Below are 23,690 nucleotides of genomic sequence, written 5' to 3' on the forward strand. Positions count from 1 at the left end.
TCTGTTCTCGCCTGGGGGTTCGGCTGTCCTTCTCTTCTGCTTTTCATCCGCAGTCGAATGGTCAGACTGAGCGCCTCAATCAGAATCTGGAGACATATTTGCGCTGTTTTGTGGCAGAGAACCAGGAGGATTGGTGTTCATTTCTCCCTCTTGCTGAGTTTGCTCTGAACAACCGTCGTCAGGAATCTTCTGATAAGTCACCATTCTTTGGTGCATATGGGTTCCATCCGCAGTTTGGGACATTCTCGGGCGGGGCTCTTTCTGGTTTACCTGAGGAGGAGAGATTTTCCTCGTCTTTGTCTACCATTTGGCAAAAGATTCAGAGTAATCTTAAAAAGCTGAGTGAGAAGTATAAGCGTGTGGCTGATAAGAGACGTGTGCCTGGTCCGGACCTGAATGTGGGTGATCTGGTGTGGTTGTCTACTAGAAACATTAAGTTGAAGGTTCCCTCCTGGAAATTGGGTCCCAAGTTTATTGGGCCTTATAAAATCTTGTCAGTCATCAATCCTGTTGCCTTCCGTCTTGATCTTCCACGGGTTTGGAAGATACATAATGTATTTCACAGATCTCTCTTAAAACCATATGTCCAGCCCACGGTACCCTCCTCTTTGCCTCCTCCTCCGATTTTGGTTGATGGCAATCTGGAGTTTGAGGTATCCAGAATTGTGGACTCTCGCATTGTCCGCGGTTCTCTTCAGTACCTCGTTCATTGGAAGGGTTATGGTCCTGAGGAGAGGATGTGGGTTCCGGTGTCGGACATTAAAGCCACTCGCCTCATCAGGGCATTTCATAGGGCTCATCCTGAGAAGGTGGGTCCTGGGTGTCCGGAGTCCACCCGTAGAGGGGGGGGTACTGTCACTACCAGAGCTTTGGGACATTCTCACAGCTCTGTTTCTCCACCCCTGTGATGATGTCACTACTAGAGCTGGGAGGAGTTCTCACTACTCTGTTTACTTTTGGTTTCTTTCACCACAGCTGTTCTTCATGTGTTTGATTTCCCTCTCTTTATATCACCCCTCCTCCTATGATAGGATGTGGATTATAGTTCTCACTTCAGTTGTAGCTCTTGCTTTAGTTTCTTCACTTGTAGCTATCAGTTCACTGGACCTGTGTTCTGCTGCAGCTAGCACTCCGGATATTGCCAGCCTGTCCTTGGATCCGTCTTCTCTGTGGCTGCAACACCTTCAGCTAAGTCTGCAGACATTGTTGTGTTCCTGTTTGTTTTTCTGGATCTGAGGTGGCCACGGTTCCCTCCATATACTGAGTAGGGCACTGGTGGCCGTGCCCCTTCCACTATTGTAGGGGTTACAGTAGTCATTAGTCTTAGGCACGTGGGCATGCCTCGTTCCGCCATTGGGATCCGGGCATGTGCTTTAGCAGAATAGGGAGAGCGTTGAGGGTCGGACAGGGGTCACCCTTTATCCTCCCTAGTTCTGGGTCCAGTCAGTTGCTCTGTACTGTGTATTACTATTGTTGCTCACATACAGCCATGACAGCTAGCAAAGCTGCCCTGGGAACAAGGTCAAACGCAGATCCTCGCTCCCGAAGCTAAGCAGCAGGTCTGCGGCTGATGGGAGACCGAGTGCGCCTTTGGCACCCCGTTACACTACTGCTGCGATTAAAACTGGCTTACTGGTACTTAGGACATTTGTGGACATTTGCTCCTTTTTCAACTATGCAAAGCCATCAACTCCCTACTTTATTGCACTTTGAAGGGTTAACAAACTGAGCAAACTGACAAACTGAAATTGCAACATTGTCTCTATTAGGCTGTGCTTTTCCACTCCCCCCATCCCACTATAAGTTTCTAGTTCAGCTAGAAACTTCATAAAATAAAACAGAGTCCCAATTTGTCTAAAGATAGAGATCAGTGTTTAGTATGAGAGACTCTGCCAGTCTGCAGATAGAGACCAGTGTTTAGCAGAAGAGACTTGGCCAGACTGCATGAGTGACAATATGAAGATCCTGAGATGTGGATACTGAACCACAGATCCTGGGCTACTATTCCTGTGATGCTGCTGCCAGCTGGACGACTGAGCTACAGATCCTGGACCACCAGCCCTTTGGCCAGGGTAACAGCCTTCTAAGAGAGGGATAGCTAGCTTAGGCTTTTCCTTAGCACAAAACTTTATTCTGCAAGGGAGGGAACTGGAGAAGGCAGCTTAGTGCCTTGCCTGTATTGCACTTGAGTTCCTCCAGTAAAGAAACCCAATGGTTTACTGCAAATCCTGGCTATCTGGACTTCTATTCCATTGGGGTGCACCACACCTTACCATCCCCTCCAGAGAGCAGCAACACATGATGACACTTTGACAGTGTCTTGAGGACCTGGCATAGCATTGGGGCCACCCTAAACTGTGCCACTGCACCTGTGACACTACACTCACCCTAACCAACAAATAGGGCAAGATAAATGATTTCTACCTACCTACAAGCTTTTATTGTCAGGAGTAGCATGAATATGAAATTTTATTTCGCCAGATTCACCAGTGAAGGAGAGGCTTCACTGTGAAGTGTTCTCTGCATTGAACTGCTCCATAGCTCCTCCCCTCTACTCTGAGTGACAGTTATAACATCCAAACAGGAGCCCACTACAGCTGTTGAGGGGAGAGGCTGTGAAGTAGCTCAATTCAGAGAACTTTCTCGAGTTCCTACCAAGTACTGTCAACTGTTTAGCAAAAACTGCTGACATGGGTCTTTTAATCGGTAAAGTAAGTTAAGGTGCAGCAGCAGAGGTTAGCAAGCAAGAAACCTAGTCTCCCTGTATGGTTCCTTGCAGTTGTGCAGATGCACCGAACTGGATTCTTCTTTTAGAAAATGGATTCGGATTTTGTGGAGGTAGTGGGGGTGACCCAGTTCTGGAGGTACTGTAATACCAGCTCAATGTGTGGAGTGGACAAAGAATTTTACATTTTACTACATAGTTACTTATTTACATAACTAGAAAAATAGAGGAATTACAGATAATATTATAGTACACAATAAAGTCAGAATATGTACTATAAACCAAAAAACCTTGCACAAATAGTGCATTCAGTGCCATAGTGAACAAGACATCAAACATCACAAAAACCATAATGCAATTTACTGTAGTCACAATGGAGTATGTTTCATATGATAAAGTGAAAACTTGATATGTCATGGAATACAAATGCATCTGGATCTTATAATAATACAGTAAGTTATTGTAGTAAGTACATTTATTTTGAAGGCAACTGTGGACTCTGCATTCTTGTCATTATCCATCTCATCATCTTGACCTCACTGTGACTAGATGTGGGGATGTGGAGATCTAAACAGAAAATAGAGAATAAATGTAAAATATGTGAATCTGGTAAATTCTGTCATTTTTAATCACCCTGATAAAAACTGTGCATGTATCCCCCTACTTTCCTATCTTCTCTCTCATCTCTCCTACCCTCTACTTTTATTTCCTCTCCTTGCCAGCCTTTACCTTTTCTCTCTCTTACTTTCAACTCCCCCCCTTCCTCCCTTAAAGAGGTTGTCTGGTGGGATAGAATGGGTTAAAGAAATAAAAGATGCATTAATAACCTCACTAATCCTCTACAATTTTTGTACTGGCGCAGGTCCCTGCTGGTCTCCACCTACTGGTCCCATCTTGACACTCAGGAAAATGCAGGAAATACCCCCTCATCAAATCATTGACTGCAGTGGTGACCCACCTCTTGCCATTTCTTGCGCATTTAGAATAAAGACCACCATCAGAAACCCGCTAATCAAGTGATCAGTAAAGTAAATATTGCTACAATTTTTAACCTATTCTGTCCCTTTAAAAAAAAAACTAAGCAAAAAAAACGGTTATTCCTGTAGAGAACCCACTTAACTTTATTCCTTTCCTACTTTATAGCTTCTATGCTTTCTTTTCCACCACTTACCTTTCCTCTTCCACATTTTCTCTTTCCTTTGCTTTTCTTTTCTATCTTTTCTTTAAAGGGATTTTCCTGGATTTGGACCCTTTTAAATTGGTTCCCCTTGCATGTGGTACCTAATGAAAGAATCATGTTCCCTGCTTCTCTGGTCCCATGGCCTAACTTATTGAGATACAGTAGCTGTGGCTCCCTGAGGTTGTTATAAGGCATATCCTGTGGATAAAAGTCTGAACTGGGAATACCTCTTTAAGTAGCCTAAATTGAATTGCATTTATTGCACCCCAATGAACAAATTTGGAATGCTGGTTACACTAGGATTTAGCCAAGTTCTGTATCCCTTCATAATATCATTTAATTATTATTGTATAGTTACCTATTGTTATATCCAAGAGTGACATTTCCAATGCATGATGCAAAGAAAGATAAAATCAGCGCCAGGACATTCAGTCCAATAAGACAGCAATATATTTTAATCTCTTTGCCCTGTAAGAACAAAATTGTGACAGTGGTTGACTATGCAATTTAATTATTAAAACATTTGTCAAGTATTTTATTACTAAAGGTATAATTAGAGTCCTAAAAGCCCCAGGGCAGATTTTGGACCTGGATCACCTGCCCCCACCACAGACGTAGTGCCACCGGAAGGAAATAATGTCCCCCCTTGGTGCTTCAAAGAATAAATGTACCCCCTTTTATGTCTCACACCATCACAATGTTCACCAAACAGTAAGAGTGCACAGACTGCCCACACATTAATGGTGACATCTGAATGTGCCAAACAATAATAGTCCCCCCCTTATGCTCCTTACATGGTGATCCCTCTCTTTGTGCCCCTACACAGCAGTTATGGGCCCTTCTGTGCCCCCACAATACAGAATAGAAGAATAGAATAATGTCACAATTTGTGACTCTACTATGAATCCAGCCAGCAAAGGAAGCAATATGAACAATCACAATACATTAGTAAGTGCCTTGTATTAACTTTCTCTACATGATAAATGCCACTTACTGAAGTGAGACAACCCCTTTAAGCAATCAAAGCACAGGACGTAGTTAGCTGTCCATTGCAGTCATGTCCTTGTGCTCCTGTACAGACCATAGACCCTACCAGGAAATTTTCTGGTGGCTTGAATCCCAAGAGTTACCCAAATTGCCAGGTACATAATAACATGATGTTCCTGGTGTTAATTAACACTAAAATGGTCAGATTCTTATGTACCAGGCCGGTGTCTGGAAATATCTGGGTCAGAAGACACAGGTTGCTCTCGTAAATTGAACTACATTGCTGTACTCAGTAAGGCTATATGTAACACCCCAAAGTGGTGTTACCACTTCTGAACCCTGATACTGTCTTTATTGGTCTAACCTCATGTCATTGTCATGACCGGTGTGCCGATCACATACGTGACGCAAAGGGAGGGAAATGGGAATGCCCTGTCCAAGGGAGAGGGAAAGGTGGTGACCCCTAACTCACCTTGAGGCTGGCACCTGACTGCCCTGACGTCCCTAGACGGGTTTCTCACCCGTACGCCGATCACGTGCCTAAACCCTGGCTTTCCCTGAGATGAGCCCTACGTAGTGAATAGGGCGGTGGGAACACTAGTCCGCACCACTAACACTAAAGGGAAACACCAAGGAGAGGACAGACAATACAGACAAACATATAATCCCAGGTGGGCGACAACAGCGGACAACAAAAGCCCAACAGGGATCCGGAGGGTAACGCCCTGGAACAACAACCAGGAATCACAGCTACACAGCTCCAGTGGGTCAGTATAGAAGTCCAGGCAGGAAGCTCTATATATGGCAACCAGAGAAGTGGGAGATGGGAATATAAGGAGGTTGGGATTGCTGGACAAGAAACAGCTGAGGAGAAAGAGCTACGGATCCCTGAGTGAGCCAAAAAGGGTTGCAAGGCAAACCCAGAAAGCTACCATTAAGAAACAGCACTATCTTTAGACATAGAGCGCGCAGCCACCCGCTGTGACTTCCTGACCCCGGGTATAACGGAGTCAGACGTGGCTCTTGACACCCTCGTGACAGTCATCTTGTGTATTTATTCCAGTTCCTCCACAATGTGCATTCCTATTTTGTTATGCAACTGTTATGTTCACATGTAATGTGCCTGGTTCACCAGCAGGTGGCAGCAAACACGACAGAGCTGTATGTAGATATAATGGAACTTACCATTCCATTCTAACCCCCCTCTGTAGGGAAGTGGGGTAGTCCGACTTCCTGAAGGAAGGGTGGGGGCAGAAGTTCTAGTCAGTCTAGCTTACCCCCTGCTAGGGGACAGGTGTGCAGGGGCACGTCTCTGCTGGACATGCCCACACCAGCCAGAGCACCCTAAGCTCTGTTGGCCATGGAGGCCAAAGCTTGAAGCCTCAGGAGCCAGGGGGAAAGTTCCCTGGCATAACCTAGAGTCAGACTACAAAGAGTGAAGTGCAGCATACAGAAGAAGCTGAGTTATATAGCCTGCCTGTCAGTATAGCAGAGTCAGAGAGAAACAGATATAGCAGAGTTGAGTTTGCCTGCTAGTTTCATGCTAAAGCCTGCTGGAACCAAAACAAAGCCTGTAAATCATTTTGGAGAAATGTTTACTCAAGTAAAGCTGCCATTAAACTTCCTCTTAAGGTCTGCACTCAAGTTATTATTTCATCCCTCAATTATTCCCCCTATTTATTTCTTCGGAGCCAAAGCCTGGGGTCCAGCCATATCCAGGTATGAGCACTGTGACACACATAAAGAGACATTTTAGGCCGCACTATACCACTCGGCATTTTCTACACCTGGGACACAATAGGAAGGGCCCTGGGGGGAGGCGCCCGTTGCATATACAGTTCTATCCTGTGGCATGGCAAGGCAAGCTATGGCTCCTTGACTCACGGTTCATTCTCATAAGCCAATAGCCTTGAAGCCTATGAGATAATGGATCAGCTGCAAGCAATGTCATCACTAATAGGATATAGGCACTACATTGAAGTTATGGCACCCTATGAGCATATTACTGGTGACACTATGGGAATCCGAATTTCTTGGCACTTCGTGGCAACGAATATATATTTTTTGAAATGGTAGTTAAAAAAAAAAAACATACTCACCTCAGCCATTTGATTGCGGAGAGGCCATCTCGGCCATCATGACTAAAGAAAACACGTCAATTCTCGCTTGTGCAGATGAATAACGTCAGCACGTCAATTAACTGGGTGGGTGCGGTAACGTCATCACGTCAGCATGCGCGAGAATTGGCAGGTTGTCTTCAGTTAAGATAGCCACGACGGCCTCTCCGCGATCAAAAGGATGAGATATGTATTTTTTTGTTTTAATCCCTCGTTAACCCTCTTATAGGCTGAATGTGACTCTTAGATTCGGTGATCAGCATTGAACGTGGCATCTGAGAGGTTAAATGATGGTTGACTAATAGGGGTGATGCGATCACCATTCCCCGTCATTGTGCTCGCTCCATGCAATGGAATGTGATTCAGCGAAGCAGCTGAATCAAATTTTTCAAAACTTCGCTTGTCACTAGGGGGCATTTTTGTTACTGGGGGTAATATAGGGGGCATTGTTGTTGCTGGGGCACTATATTGGGCATTATTACTACTAGGGCAATATAGTGTGGTGTTATTCTTAATGAGGGCACTATAGGGGTCTTTAGTTCTACAGAGAAGATCCTGGGGGAGCATGTTACTACTGGGGCCAGTCTTGAAGGCATAATTACTACTGTAGCCACTATGAGGGAGCATTATAACTGTTAATTAGAGTTGAGCGAACACCTGGATGTTCGGGTTCGAGAAGTTCGGCCGAACTTCCCGGAAATGTTCGGGTTCGGGATCCGAACCCGATCCGAACTTCGTCCCGAACCCGAACCCCATTGAAGTCAATGGGAACCCGAACTTTTCGGCACTAAAAAGGCTGTAAAACAGCCCAGGAAAGAGCTAGAGGGCTGCAAAAGGCAGCAACATGTAGGTAAATCCCCTGCAAACAAATGTGGATAGGGAAGTAAATTAAAAAAAAAAAAAAAAAAAAAAAATGACCCAATATCAATTGGACAGAGGTCCCATAGCAGAGAATCTGGTTTCACGTCAGCAGAGAATCAGTCTCTTCATGCCATAGCAAAGAATCTGGCTTCATGTCAGCACAGAATCAGTCTCTTCATGCCATAGCAGAGAATCTGGCTTCATGTCAGCACAGAATCTGTCTTCATGTCATAGCAGAGAATCAGGCTTCACGTCACCCACCACTGGAACAGGCCACTGTCACAAATTTAGGCCCCGGCACCCAGACAGAGGAGAGCGGTCCCGTAACAGAGAATCTGGCCTTATGTCAGCGCAGAATCTGTCTTCATGTCATAGCAGAGAATCAGGCTTTATGTCACCCACCACTGGAACAGGCCACTGTCACACATTTAGGCCCAGGCACCCAGGCAGAGGAGAGAGGTCCCGTAACAGAGAATCTGGCCTTATGTCAGCACAGAATCTGTATTCATGTCATAGCAGAGAATCAGGCTTCACGTCACCCACCACTGGAACAGGCCACTGTCACACATTTAGGCCCAGGCACCCAGGCAGAGGAGAGAGGTCCCGTAACAGAGAATCTGGCCTGATGTCAGCACAGAATCTGTCTTCATGTCATAGCAGAGAATCAGGCTTCACGTCACCCACCACTGGAACAGGCCACTGTCACACATTTAGGCCCAGGCACCCAGTCAGAGGAGAGAGGTCCCGTAACAGAGAATCTGGCCTTATGTCAACACAGAATCTGTCTTCATGTCATAGCAGAGAATCAGGCTTCACGTCACCCACCACTGGAACAGGCCACTGTCACACATTTAGGCCCAGGCACCCAGGCAGAGGAGAGAGGTCCCGTAACAGAGAATCTGGCCTTATGTCAGCACAGAATCTGTCTTCATGTCATAGCAGAGAATCAGGCTTCACGTCACCCACCACTGGAACAAGCCACTGTCACATATTTAGGCCCCGGCACCCAGACAGAGGAGAGAGGTCCCGTAACAGAGAATCTGGCCTTATGTCAGCGCAGAATCTGTATTCATGTCATAGCAGAGAATCAGGCTTCACGTCACCCACCACTGGAACAGGCCACTGTCACATATTTAGGCCCAGGCACCCAGGCAGAGGAGAGAGGTCCCGTAACAGAGAATCTGGCCTTATGTCAGCGCAGATTCTGTATTCATGTCATAGCAGAGAATCAGGCTTCACGTCACCCACCACTGGAACAGGCCACTGTCACACATTTAGGCCCAGGTACCCAGGCAGAGGAGAGAGGTCCCGTAACAGAGAATCTGGCCTTACTGTATGTCAGCGCAGAATCTGTCTTCATGTCATAGCAGAGAATCAGGCTTCACGTCACCCACCACTGGAACAGGCCACTGTCACACATTTAGGCCCCGGCACCCAGACAGAGGAGAGCGGTCCCGTAACAGAGAATCTGGCCTTATGTCAGCGGAGAATCTGTATTCATGTCATAGCAGAGAATCAGGCTTCACGTCACCCACCACTGGAACAGGCCACTGTCACACATTTAGGCCCAGGTACCCAGGCAGAGGAGAGAGGTCCCGTAACAGAGAATCTGGCCTGATGTCAGCGCAGAATCTGTCTTCATGTCATAGCAGAGAATCAGGCTTCACGTCACCCACCACTGGAACAGGCCACTGTCACACATTTAGGCCCAGGCACCCAGGCAGAGGAGAGAGGTCCCGTAACAGAGAATCTGGCCTGATGTCAGCACAGAATCTGTCTTCATGTCATAGCAGAGAATCAGGCTTCACGTCACCCACCACTGGAACAGGCCACTGTCACACATTTAGGCCCCGGCACCCAGACAGAGGAGAGGTTCATTCAACTTTGGGTTGTCCCGCAATATAATGGTAAAATGAAATTAAAAATAGTATTGAATGAGGAAGTGCCCTGGAGTAGAATAATATATTGTTAAGGGGAGGTAGTTAATATCTAATCTGCACAAGGGATGGACAGGTCCTTTGGGATCCATGCCTGGTTCATTTTTATGAACGTCAGGTTGTCCACATTGGCTGTAGACAGGCGGCTGCGTTTGTCTGTAATGACGCCCCCTGCCGTGCTGAATACACGTTCAGACAAAACGCTGGCCGCCGTGCAGGCCAGCACCTCCAAGGCATAAAAGGCTAGCTCTGGCCACGTGGACAATTTGGAGACCCAGAAGTTGAATGGGGCCGAACCATCAGTCAGTACGTGGAGGGGTGTGCACAGGTACTGTTCCACCATGTTAGTGAAATGTTGCCTCCTGCTAACACGTTCCGTATCAGGTGGTGGTGCACTTAGCTGTGGCGTGGTGACAAAACTTTTCCACATCTCTGCCATGCTAACCCTGCCCTCAGAGGAGCTGGCCGTGACACAGCTGCGTTGGTGACCTCTTGCTCCTCCTCTGCCTTCGCCTTGGGCTTCCACTTGTTCCCCTGTGACATTTGGGAATGCTCTCAGTAGCGCGTCTACCAACGTGCGTTTGTACTCGCGCATCTTCCTATCACGCTCCAGTGTAGGAAGTAAGGTGGGCACATTGTCTTTGTACCGGGGATCCAGCAAGGTGGCAACCCAGTAGTCCGCACACGTTAAAATGTGGGCAACTCTGCTGTCGTTGCGCAGGCACTGCAGCATGTAGTCGCTCATGTGTGCCAGGCTGCCCAGAGGTAAGGACAAGCTGTCCTCTGTGGGAGGCGTATCATCATCGTCCTGTGTTTCCCCCCAGCCACGCACCAGTGATGGGCCCGAGCTGCTTTGGGTGCCACCCCACTGTGAACATGCTTCATCCTCCTCCACCTCCTCCTCATCCTCGTCCTCCTCGTCCTCCAGTAGTGGGCCCTGTCTGGCCACATTTGTACCTGGCCTCTGGTGTTGCAAAAAACCTCCCTCTGAGTCACTTTGAAGAGACTGGCCTGAAAGTGCTAAAAATGACCCCTCTTCCTCCTGGGCCACCTCCTCTTCCATCATCGCCGAGCAGAAGAGGCCGAGGCAGCAGCAGAAGAGGCCGAGGCGGCAGCAGCAGAAGGGGCAGCAGGGGGAGCCTGAGTGACTTCCTTGTTTTTAAGGTGTTTACTCCACTGCAGTTCATGCTTTGCATGCAGGTGCCTGGTCATGCAGGTTGTGCTAAGGTTCAGAACGTTAATGCCTCGCTTCAGGCTCTGATGGCACAGCGTGCAAACCACTCGGGTCTTGTCGTCAGCACATTGTTTGAAGAAGTGCCATGCCAGGGAACTCCTTGAAGCTGCCTTTGGGGTGCTCGGTCCCAGATGGCGGCGGTCAGTAGCAGGCGAAGTCTCTTGGCGGCGGGTGTTCTGATTTTGCCCACTGCTCCCTCTTTTGCTAGGCTGTTGGCTCAGTCTCACCACTGCCTCTTCCTCCGAACTGTGAAAGTCAGTGGCACGACCTTCATTCCATGTGGGGTCTAGGACCTCATCGTCCCCTGCATCGTCTTCCACCCAGTCTTGACCCCTGACCTCCTGTTCAGTCTGCACACTGCAGAAAGACGCAGCAGTTGGCATCTGTGTTTCGTCATCATCAGAGACGTGCTGAAGTGGTATTCCCATGTCCTCATCATCAGGAAAAATAAGTGGTTGTGCGTTAGTGCATTCTATCTCTTCCACCCCTGGGGAAGGGCTAGGTGGATGCCCTTGGGAAACCCTGGCAGCAGAGTCTTCAAACAGCATAAGAGACTGCTGCATAACTTGAGGCTCAGACAGTTTCCCTGATATGCATGGGGGTGATGTGACAGACCGATGGGCTTGGTTTTCATGCGCCATCTGTGCGCTTTCTGCAGAAGACTGGGTGGGAGATAATGTGAACGTGCTGGATCCACTGTCGGCCACCCAATTGACTAATGCCTGCACCTGTTTAGGCCTTACCATCCTTAGAACGGCATTGGGCCCCACCAAATATCGCTGTAAATTCTGCTGGCTACTGGGACCTGAGGTAGTTGGTTCACTAGGACGTGTGGCTGTGGCAGAACGGCCACGTCCTCTCCCAGCACCAGAGGGTACACTAACACCACCACGACCATGTCCACGTCCGCGTCCCTTTGTTAGATGTTTTCCTCATTGTTCCCGTTCACAACAATTTTGAGAATGGCAAATTTGGGAATGCTTTTTCAACCCAGAACAAAAAGTCTGCTTTTACGGTCACTACAAATAACTTGACCAGCTAAAACTGTGCAGATTTGGTTGAATAGAGATGTGAGACCTGTTTTTTTTTTGCGCTGTGTGACAGTTATAGGTTTAATCACAGAATGACACTTCTATCAGCACGCTAGCGTGTGTCTTAGGTTTTTCTGAATCACACTATCAATACCTTCAATGTAAGATTTTCTTTTTGGGATAGATTTCAAGTAGGCCTCAAATACCACAAACTAGTTATTTTCAGAATGGCTAATTTGGGAATGCTTTTTCAACCCAGAACAAAAAGTCTGCTTTTACGGTCACTACAAATAACTTGACCAGCTGAAACTGTGCAGATTTGGTTGAATAGAGATGTGAGACCTGTTTTTTTTTGCGCTGTGTGACAGTTATAGGTTTAATCACAGAATGACACTTCTATCAGCACGCTAGCGTGTGTCTTAGGTTTTTCTGAATCACACTATCAATACCTTCAATGTAAGATTTTCTTTTTGGGATAGATTTCAAGTAGGCCTCAAATACCACAAACTAGTAATTTTGAGAATGGCAAATTTGGGAATGCTTTTTCAACCCAGAACAAAAAGTCTGCTTTTACGGTCACTACAAATAACTTGACCAGCTAAAACTGTGCAGATTTGGTTGAATAGAGATGTGAGACCTGTTTTTTTTTTTGCGCTGTGTGACAGTTATAGGTTTAATCACAGAATGACACTTCTATCAGCACTCTAGCGTGTGTCTTACGTTTTTCTGAATCACACTATCAATACCTTCAATGTAAGATTTTATTTTTGGGATAGATTTCAAGTAGGCCTCAAATACCACAAACTAGTTATTTTCAGAATGGCAAATTTGGGAATGCTTTTTCAACCCATAACAAAAAGTCTGCTTTTACGGTCACTACAAATAACTTGACCAGCTAAAACTGTGCAGATTTGGTTGAATAGAGATGTGAGACCTGTTTTTTTTTTGCGCTGTGTGACAGTTATAGGTTTAATCACAGAATGACACTTCTATCAGCACGCTAGCGTGTGTCTTAGGTTTTTCTGAATCACACTATCAATACCTTCAATGTAAGATTTTCTTTTTGGGATAGATTTCAAGTAGGCCTCAAATACCACAAACTAGTTATTTTCAGAATGGCAAATTTGGGAATGCTTTTTCAACCCATAACAAAAAGTCTGCTTTTACGGTCACTACAAATAACTTGACCAGCTAAAACTGTGCAGATTTGGTTGAATAGAGATGTGAGACCTGTTTTTTTTTTGCGCTGTGTGACAGTTATAGGTTTAATCACAGAATGACACTTCTATCAGCACGCTAGCGTGTGTCTTAGGTTTTTCTGAATCACACTATCAATACCTTCAATGTAAGATTTTCTTTTTGGGATAGATTTCAAGTAGGCCTCAAATACCACAAACTAGTTATTTTCAGAATGGCAAATTTGGGAATGCTTTTTCAACCCAGAACAAAAAGTCTGCTTTTACGGTCACTACAATGTCATGGTCTTACCTGCTTGCTGCTCTCCTTCGTTTGACATGTGCTGGCGGCCATCTTGGTTTCTGGGTTTCTGGTAGCCTTCCACCCTGCGGCTCCTCCTTCCCCTGGGAGGAGCTGGATGCCTAGCTCATATATATATAGGAGGTCTGTGGCTTCAGTTCCTTGCTTGGTCCTCTTGTGTTCACATGCTTCTAAGACTGCTGCTGCTTCTGGTTCCTGATCCTGGCTTCGTCTGACTACCCTGCTGGTTCCTGATCCTGGCTTCGTCTGACTACCCTTCTGGTTCCTGATCCTGGCTTCGTCTGACTACCCTGCTGGTTCCTGATCCTGGTTTCGTCTGACTACCCTGCTGGTTCCTGATCCTGGCTTCGTCTGACTACCCTGCTGGTTCCTGATCCTGGCTTCGTCTGACTACCCTTCTGGTTCCTGACCTCTGGCTTCGCAAAGACTCTGCTCGGTTTCACCATCCGTTTGGACTTTTGCTTTACAGCTTTATTTTCAATAAAGCCTTCTTATTTTCACTTATCTCTTGTTGTACGTCTGGTTCATGGTTCCGTGACATTAGGACCAAGCCATGAATTCTGACGGTACAGGGCCATCCTCGCTACCCACGCTGGTTGCCAGACTTGATCAGCAGGATCACCTGTTGGGTCGGTTCGCTGTGGCGTTGCAAACCCTGCTTGAACGCACGGCTCATTTCGCTCCCGTTGCCGATGGGTCGGTTGTCGCTCCTGGGCTCGCTCCTACTGCCGCTCCGGTTGTTGCGCCAGAGTCTACCCCGACACCTGTTGTTGCGCCTGCGGTGTTTCGGGGTATGACCGGTTCTGCCCCTCTTCCACAGCGCTTTGGGGGAGAGCCAACTCAGTGCCGAGGTTTCCTTAACCAGGTGGGCATTTATTTCGAGTTGCTGCCACATGCCTTTCCTACTGAGAGATCAAAGGTGGGCTTCTTGATCTCGCTGCTCTCGGACAAGGCCTTGGCCTGGGCCAGCCCTTTATGGGAGAACAACAATCCGGTGGTTGCCGAGTTTTCCGGTTTTGTTGCTTCTCTTCGGAAGGTATTCGATGTGCCGGCTCGTGCTGCCTCTGCTGCGAAGCTCCTTATGTCCATCAGACAGGGTTCACGATCCGTAGCTGAATACGCCATTGAGTTTCGTACCCTGGCAGCAGAGGTGGGCTGGAATAATGAGGCTCTGGTCGCTGCTTTCTCTCATGGTCTCTCGGATGCTTTGAAGGATGAGGTTGCAGCTAAGGACCTACCAGTTGAGCTCGAGTCTCTTATTTCTTTCCTGATTTTGATTGACACCAGACTCAGGGAGAGACCTTCCTTTAAGGAGAACCTGCGGAGGTCTTCTAACAGATTGGTGCCTACGTTTGCTGTCCCACCCGTGCCTCCCTCTCTTCCCACGCCTCCTGGGGAGGACTTGTCTGGGGGTGAACCCATGCAGCTGGGGTTTGCTCGCCTGTCCGAGGGGGAGAGGGCACTCCGGAGACGTGAGGGCCGATGCATGTACTGTGGTCTCGGTGGGCATTTTCGGTTGGCATGTCCGAACCGTCCGGGAAACGCTCGTACCCTGAGATCCTGTCGGGGGCAGATCTTGGGTGGAGTCTCCTCGTCCCCGGTTTCCCGTGTTGACAAACCACTGATCACTGTTGTCCTCTCCTGGGTCGGGGGCTCGGTGACGACCCAGGCGTTGGTGGACTCTGGTGCTGGTGGTTTGTTCATTGATAGTCTGTTCGCTGCCGCCAATTCCATTCCTCTGCAGGCTCGAGGTTCCCCACTGGCTCTTGAGGCGATAGACGGCAGACCCCTTCTGCCGCCACACGTGACTCATGAGACCCTTCCAGTGGGGATAGCCATTGGTGCCGTTCACAGAGAGTCGGTCTGCCTCCAGGTTATTTCGTCTCCACACTACTCGGTGGTCTTGGGGTACCCCTGGCTCCAAAAGCATAATCCGACTTTCGATTGGAGATCGGTCGAGATCCTCTCGTGGTCACCGCAGTGTGGGGCTAGTTGCATCCATGGGTCTGTCAAGTTGCTGTGTACTTCCTCGGACTCTCTGTTGCCTCCTGAATATGAGGAGTACCGGGATGTATTCGATAAGGTGCGCGCGGTTGCCCTACCTCCGCACCGCCCATATGATTGTGCCATAGAGTTACAATCTGGTGCCGTTCCTCCTCGTGGCAAAGTCTATCCACTGTCGGTAGCGGAGAATGAGGCCATGGAGGAGTACGTGAGGGAGGCGCTTTCACGCGGACACATTCGCAAATCTTCGTCCCCGGCAGGGGCTGGATTTTTCTTTGTGAAAAAGAAGGGCGGTGAGTTGAGGCCTTGCATCGATTACAGGGGTCTCAATCGCATCACGATCAAGAACGCTTACCCGATACCCTTGATTTCCGAGCTGTTCGATCGCCTTAAAGGGGCCACGGTCTTTACCAAACTCGACCTGAGGGCGGCATATAACCTGGTAAGGATCAAGGAGGGCGATGAGTGGAAGACCGCGTTTAACACCAGGATCGGTCATTACGAATCCTTGGTTATGCCCTTTGGGTTGTGCAATGCGCCCGCAGTCTTTCAGGAATTCATCAACGATGTTTTCCGTGACCTGTTGCAGCAGTGTGTGGTAGTCTATTTGGATGACATCTTGGTATATTCTGAATCCATGGAGGCCCACATTCTGGATGTCAGACGAGTGTTGCAACGGTTATGAGAGAACAAGCTGTTCGGTAAGCTTGAGAAATGCGAATTTCACCGATCCCAGGTAACCTTCTTAGGTTACATCATTTCCGCTGAGGGGTTCTCCATGGATCCTGAGAAGGTTTCGGCTGTCTTACAGTGGCCCCAGCCCAGTGGTCTTCGTTCCCTGCAGCGCTTTTTGGGCTTCGCCAATTATTATCGGAAGTTCATCAGGGACTTTTCCATGCTGGCCAAGCCTCTCACGGATCTGACCAGGAAGGGCAGTAATTCCCAGGTCTGGCCGCTCGAGGCCATCCGAGCTTTTGAGGCCCTAAAGTCCGCCTTTGTGTCGGCTCCGATTCTGTCGCATCCCAACCCTGGGTTGCCCTTTGTCCTCGAGGTGGACGCGTCTGAGACGGGAGTAGGCTCCCTTCTGTCTCAGCGTAGAACACCAGAGGGTCCTCTGCTTCCTTGTGGGTTTTACTCCCGGAAACTGTCTTCCGCGGAGTGCAACTATCAGATTGGTGACAGGGAGTTATTGGCCATCGTGCAGGCCCTTAAAGAATGGAGGCACTTGCTCGAGGGTTCGGTGGTTCCGGTTCTCATCCTGACGGACCACAAGAATCTGACCTACCTTTCTGAGGCCAAGAGATTGACACCACGTCAGGCCAGATGGGCTCTGTTCTTGTCACGTTTTAATTACGTGGTCTCCTACCTACCCGGTTCCAAGAACATCAGGGTGGATGCCTTATCACGGCAGTACTCCGAGCTGTCCAGGGAGGAGTCGATTCTGACTTCGGTCATACCTCCGAATCAGATCCTGGCCGCCATTCGCACCAGCCTGACCTCTCCCCTGGGTGAGCAGATTTTGGCGGCTCAATCTGGTGCTCCCTCTGGGAGACCCAACGGCAGATGTTTTGTGCCTGAGGAGTTGCGCACTCGGTTGTTGCGAACCTACCATAACTCCAAGACCGCGGGGCATCCTGGAAAGAATCAGCTGTCCTGGGCTGTTTCACGTCTGTTCTGGTGGCCTTCCCTACGTTCCGACATCGCCGCATATGTAGCGGCATGCTCCGTTTGTGCCCAGAGTAAGTCCCCTCGGCACCTTCCGTTGGGCCTTCTGCAACCCATAGCCACCGGGGAGCGTCCATGGTCACACCTGGGGATGGATTTCATTGTGGACCTCCCTGCATCCCGAGGCCATACGGTCATTCTCATGATTGTGGATCGGTTTTCCAAAATGTGCCACTGTGTTCCTCTCAAGAAGTTACCCTCTGCACAAGAGTTGGCCACGATTTTTGCCAGGGAGGTCTTCCGGTTGCACGGTTTGCCTAAGGAGATTGTGTCGGATCGGGGGAGTCAGTTTGTGTCCAGGTTCTGGCGCGCCTTTTGCTCCCAGTTGGGGATTCATCTCTCCTTCTCCTCGGCCTACCACCCTCAGTCCAATGGGGCCGCAGAACGATCCAATCAGGCCTTGGAGCAATTCCTTCGTTGCTATGTCTCCGATCACCAAGACAATTGGGTTGACCTCCTGCCTTGGGCTGAGTTTGCCAGGAACACGGCGGTGAACTCTTCCTCTGGGACGTCTCCCTTCATGGCCAATTATGGGTTCCAACCTGCCGTGTTACCGGAGGTATTCTCTCCCCAGGATATTCCGGCTGTGGAGGATCACCTTTCCGTCCTACGTGCTTCTTGGGTACAGATCCAGAAGTCCCTTGAGGTCTCTGCGCAGCGCCAGAGACTCCAGGCTGATCGCAGACGAGCGCCTGCTCCTTCCTACCAGGTCGGAGACCGTGTATGGTTGTCCACCCGCAACCTCAACCTTCGAGTGCCCACTCCCAAGCTGGCGCCTCGCTTTGTTGGTCCCTTCCGAGTGCTTCGCAGGGTAAACCCGGTAGCCTATGCCCTTGCGCTTCCTCCTGGCATGCGGATCTCCAACGTGTTTCATGTCTCCCTGTTGAAGCCACTGGTGTGTAATCGTTTCACTTCCTCGGTTCCTCGGCCTCGTCCGGTCCAAGTGGGCAATCGTGAGGAATATGAGGTGAGCAATATCCTGGACTCACGCCTGGTCCGCGGTCGGTTGCAGTTTTTGGTCCATTGGCGTGGTTATGGTCCAGAGGAGCGTTCCTGGGTTCCCTCCGCAGATGTCCATGCTCCTGCCTTGCTCCGAGCCTTCCACGCACGCTTCCCTCAGAAACCGTTTTGTGCTCCACGGAGGAGGGGCCCTTGAGGGGGAGGTACTGTCATGGTCTTACCTGCTTGCTGCTCTCCTTCGTTTGACATGTGCTGGCGGCCATCTTGGTTTCTGGGTTTCTGGTAGCCTTCCACCCTGCGGCTCCTCCTTCCCCTGGGAGGAGCTGGATGCCTAGCTCATATATATAGGAGGTCTGTGGCTTCAGTTCCTTGCTTGGTCCTCTTGTGTTCACATGCTTCTAAGACTGCTGCTGCTTCTGGTTCCTGATGCTGGCTTTGTCTGACTACCCTTCTGGTTCCTGATCCTGGCTTCGTCTGACTACCCTGCTGGTTCCTGATCCTGGTTTCGTCTGACTACCCTGCTGGTTCCTGATCCTGGCTTCGTCTGACTACCCTGCTGGTTCCTGATCCTGGCTTCGTCTGACTACCCTTCTGGTTCCTGACCTCTGGCTTCGCAAAGACTCTGCTCGGTTTCACCATCCGTTTGGACTTTTGCTTTACAGCTTTATTTTCAATAAAGCCTTCTTATTTTCACTTATCTCTTGTTGTACGTCTGGTTCATGGTTCCGTGACATACAAATAACTTGACCAGCTAAAACTGTGCAGATTTGGTTGAATAGAAATGTCAGGTCTATTTTTTAGGCGCTGGGTGACAGGCTCAACTTGCCCCTGATGTAATATATGGCCAAAAAATAACCACACTGTTGATGGTTAAATGCACTTGGGTGACACAGGCTCAGCCTGCACCAGATGTAGTATACGGCCAAAAAATAACCAGACTGTTGATGGTTAAATGCACTTCTTTGACACAGGCTCAGCCTGCAGCTAATGTAGTATATGGCCAAAAAATAACCAGACTGTTGATGGTTAAATGCACTTCGGTGACACAGGCTCAGCCTGCAGCTGATGTAGGATATAGCACAAAATAACCACACTATCGATGGTTAAATACACTTGGTGATAGCTCGTGCTGGCGCACCACAAGTCACAAAATGGCCGCCGATCACCCCAGAAAAAAAGTGATCTAAAAACGCTCTGGGCAGCCTCAAAAAAGTGAGCAAGTCAATAATAGCACTTCAATGATCCACAGCTGCAGATCGATCACAGAATGAAGTCTTTTGGAGGAGTTAATCTGCCTAATCTCGCCCTAAAGTCGCAGCTGCAACCTCTCCCTATACTGATCATAGCAGAGTGACGTGCGGCGCTACGTGACCCAAGCTTATATAGAGGCTGGGTCACATGCTGCACTGGCCAATTACAGCCATGCCAATAGTAGGCAAGGCTGTGATGGCCTCTTGGGGCAAGTAGTATGACGCTTGTTGATTGGCTGCTTTGCAGCCTTTCAAAAAGCGCCAAGAAAGTGCCGAACACCGAACCCGGACTTTTACGAAAATGTTCGGGTTCGGGTCCGTGTCACGGACACCCCAAAATTCGGTACGAACCCGAACTATACAGTTCGGGTTCGCTCATCCCTACTGTTAATGGCAGAATTATTTTTGTATTGTATTTTCATCTGTATGGCACTTCTTTTCTGCAGTATAGTATTTGAGGGCAGGCACAGTATCCAGGGTTTCAGCAGTATGACACTGTTGGAACACCAGGATAGGGAGTTTGTTGAGAAGGGGGAGAGGATGATTTAAAAAGGAGAAATATGTCTGTGTAGTAACCTGGGCAGAGTCAAGACATGCCCTGAAACAAGTCATCATGTTGGTCTGGGCTGAATGGCAAAGTTGAGAAAGTGGAAAGTTAACAACAGAGGAGACATCTTTGGAGGTATGTAGTCCTGTATTCTCCTATATGCTTGGTAGCACTGAAAGACTGGGCAGCATGTTGTGAAGGTAGAGATGGCTGTTAACTTTCAGCCCTCTCCTCCATATTTTGATTAGAATGTGGAGGAGGATGAGGACAGTGTTCGGCAGCTGTCGCTGGCCACCACAGAGTGGCAGCTTCTGGAGAGGTATTTTGTAATGCTATTTGGTTCTGCAGGAGCAGAATTTTGTGCTGCACTATGTTATTTTCTGCTGCTGGTGGGGTACATTGCGCTTCATTGTGGAGTTTGGCATTATTGGGAAGGCCTTTTATGCTAAACATGGTATTTGGTACTGATCGGGAGGTATGTTGTGCTTCACTGTGATATTTGGCACTGCTGAACAAGTATTTTGTGTTGCATTGTGCTATTTGTTTGGTGCTGCTAACGAGGTTATATCCTGACTATTCTGCTATTGTCACACTTTCAGACTGTGTGACACATGTTGCCACTGCCTATTCACCAGCTTGTTGATACCATCTGTGGTTAGACCAAAGGTACAGCCACTTTTTTTGGCTTCGGCAGCAGCAAATCATGCAGATTTTTCTGCAGATTTCCGTGGGAAAATGCATTGCAAAGGGTGAAATCCGTGTTGGAAATCTGTACCATTGCAACATAATTTAAAATACACAACTTGTTAGATCATCTGCAAATTCCATTGAGCAAACCTTCCTGTCACAGTCATTACCTCTGGCTGTGACCTTCTGTCTATGCTCTCGCTGCAGCTCCGTTCCTCTGTATTATTTGTGGTTCTGTATGGGTTAACTCCACTGTGTTCTTATTAGGAGTTAATCCTCTGTATGCTCCATGGGTGTGGTCTCTCTGCTGCACCCATGGAACCTGTATATAAGGCTGAGGTTTCCTCAGTTCTGTGTCAGCTCTCCTGGTGTGTGTTGTCTTGTCCTGTCCTGCTCCTGGTTTGTACTCTCTCTCCCATGCTGCTGACCCATGGGATCCATGTCTGTGCTCTGTGGGTTTCCCTACTTGTTCATTTGCGTTCTCTCCCGTCTTCTTTGATGTCCTCTTTCCTGTCTTTCTGTTATCTGTTCTGCCAGTTATGTTTTAGTTACTTTGTGTTTATTCTGATGTCTGTGTTCAGCAAGCCTTTGCAGCAGAGTGGCATGACAAGGCCATGCAGTTTACTACTGGTGGAGCAAGTCCTTCTCTGCTCATTGCCACTCCTGCTCCCTTGTGTGAACTCCTGCTTGTATTATTAGTTGCCCTGTTTTGTATTTGCCTGTATGTTATGTTTGCCTATGTGCCGTCGGTACCTTCTGGTACCTGTTGTCCATTTGTTCCTGCTGTCACTGTCTAGTTCACGCTCCAGAGTGGACCCTGGCAACTTCCTGCGGCAAAGTCTAACCCTACCATCTAGGGCTCTAGTGAAAACCAGGAGTTGCTTAGTTACGCCCCTCTGGAGTATTACTAGACAGTGGTGCAGTGGGGGTTTTCTCCCACTGTGCTGACGGTACATAGAGCTCTTGTTTTGTTTGTGCAATAAACTCTTATGTGTCTGTACCTGATTTCCGTTTGTTTATTGCATGACGACGCGGTGGTCTCTCCTGGGACCTCCAACTCGTGACACTTCCAAAGTTTGTGGGCAGTGGCGTGCATAGAGAAGTAAGGGCCCCATGACAAGGATCAAACCAGGCCCCCCACACAGGATAGAAGGGTTTCCGACTTAAATCCTTTTCAATGACCCTTTTGGACCAAAGTTATTCCTTTAGAGGGTAAAATCCCAGTTTTTTACCTCCAGTAGAAGAGGAGATAATCCCAACTAAGACTGGGTCCCCTCTTGCCCTGGGCCCAATAGCATTTGAAAGGTCTGCCGATATGGTAGTTACGCCCCTGTTTGTGGGTGAGAATTTAAACCTCATCCACCTTACTTCTATTGTGAATGCTGCAGATTTGGCAATAGATCTGCCTAACCGTTTTCTGACCCTACTAATGTTGGCCTCCTACTAGTCAGAGCCACATCTGCACAAGTGGTTTCTCCACCCCTTCAATGTACCATTTTCAACATGGGGTTGGCTCATAGGTATCATTTGATAATGTAGGTTCTTCAGAAGACTTTTTAAAAGGAATTTGTTTTTCATTAGCAGATAGCTATGAATAAGGATGACTCTCCTAAATGCGTACTCGCATGGATGCAAATGACATCATTTATTAAATAACAATTTCTTAACAACTAATAAATAAAGACAAACGATGTGTTGTGGAATAAAAATGGCCGCAATGCTTTATTAAGGGTAACCTTAAAATACATACTTCCATAAATAACTGAACCACAATTACAACCAACAGATCATTAAATAAACCCCTTTGAAATTGTACTAATCACTGAAATCCACTCAGCAATAGCTGAGTGACACAGCCCCAAAGGCCAAGCCTCAACAAGGCGAGGCCCCCCACAAGCACTGCAGCCATTTTTCCACCACGTTTTGCAAACCCACGTTAAATATGTCAAGACCCACCTCAGACAAATGCACGTTATACGTTATCTGCTCTATACAGCCCTGACTCAAAACCCTCCAGATCAACATGTCTGTAGCTAAAACCGCCCAACAGCGGACAAAATTTCTCCATAGCCCTATTCACCCGCTTCCTAATCCTCTCAAAAAAGCCACAGTCCGTTTGCGCCCAACACAATCTCGGGATTATCTCCGAAAAGACCAACTAACTATTTGGCAACATACACTGCAACAGCGAGAGGTCCTTCTTCACCTCCCACAATAGATCACATGTCTTGATCTTGCCAATATCATTACCCCCGACATGAATAATAATCAAATTAGGCAAAGGCCACATAGCAATAAGCTTCCTAATTTCTAACATTACCCTTTTCCACGCCAGACCCCGAACACCCCACCAAACTAACTTCAACGATGAACTGTCAAAAGATTGATTCGTTGAGTAAGACCTCTTCTCAGCTCGCTTCTGAGCCCAGTATATAAAAGAATGGCCCAGAATCCAGACTATAACCTGGTTGCCTGCAAAGAATAAATACATATTAGCTGGATATTAATAAATCTGGTCTCACATAAAGCCTGACTCTGAGAATCCCAACGCCCGATCCTGCGAGTCACCGATTCGTCAAGACCACACCTGGCTGCTTCGGTAGCCGCGCCAATTCTAAATGAATGAGACAAAATCTTAAGAGAACTAAGCCCCAGAACCCTCAAACATTTCTTTAAAACTGACCCGAACTGAAATCTAGTCAACGGAGAACAATCCCTATGCAATAAAAACGGGCCTACCTTAGAAGGACAAACTGCTACCCAGGACTTAGCCACAGACACTGGACAAAGCGCAGAACCCGGCCATTGATTCAACTTAATAACCCCTCCTCTCCCAAATTGGTCCATCAAAATATGTCCACCGATGCCTCCCTAACTGTCACATCCAAATATGCTAACCCAGAACAAACCGACTTACTCGCCGCCACTAATTCCCCAATCCGCAAAGC

At 48.0% G+C, this 23,690-nt stretch overlaps 1 protein-coding gene across 2 annotated transcripts in view; it reads right to left on the reverse strand.

Moving 5' to 3' along the window:
* Positions 1-2,952: 2,952 nt before the first annotated feature.
* The window catches only part of LOC121005282, a 201,905-nt gene continuing 181,167 nt past the window's right edge, over positions 2,953-23,690 (reverse strand). For both annotated transcript variants that reach the window (XM_040437922.1, XM_040437921.1), the window contains 2 exons: positions 4,264-4,373; positions 2,953-3,292 (listed from right to left, as the gene is read on the reverse strand). In XM_040437922.1, coding sequence (XP_040293856.1) covers positions 3,271-3,292; positions 4,264-4,373 — 132 coding nt within the window. In that variant the 3' untranslated portion in view covers positions 2,953-3,270. The remainder of the gene's footprint in view (positions 3,293-4,263; positions 4,374-23,690) is intronic.

This window comes from Bufo bufo, chromosome 6, assembly GCF_905171765.1.
Source record: "Bufo bufo chromosome 6, aBufBuf1.1, whole genome shotgun sequence".
In the NCBI taxonomy this organism is placed as follows: domain Eukaryota; kingdom Metazoa; phylum Chordata; class Amphibia; order Anura; family Bufonidae; genus Bufo; species Bufo bufo.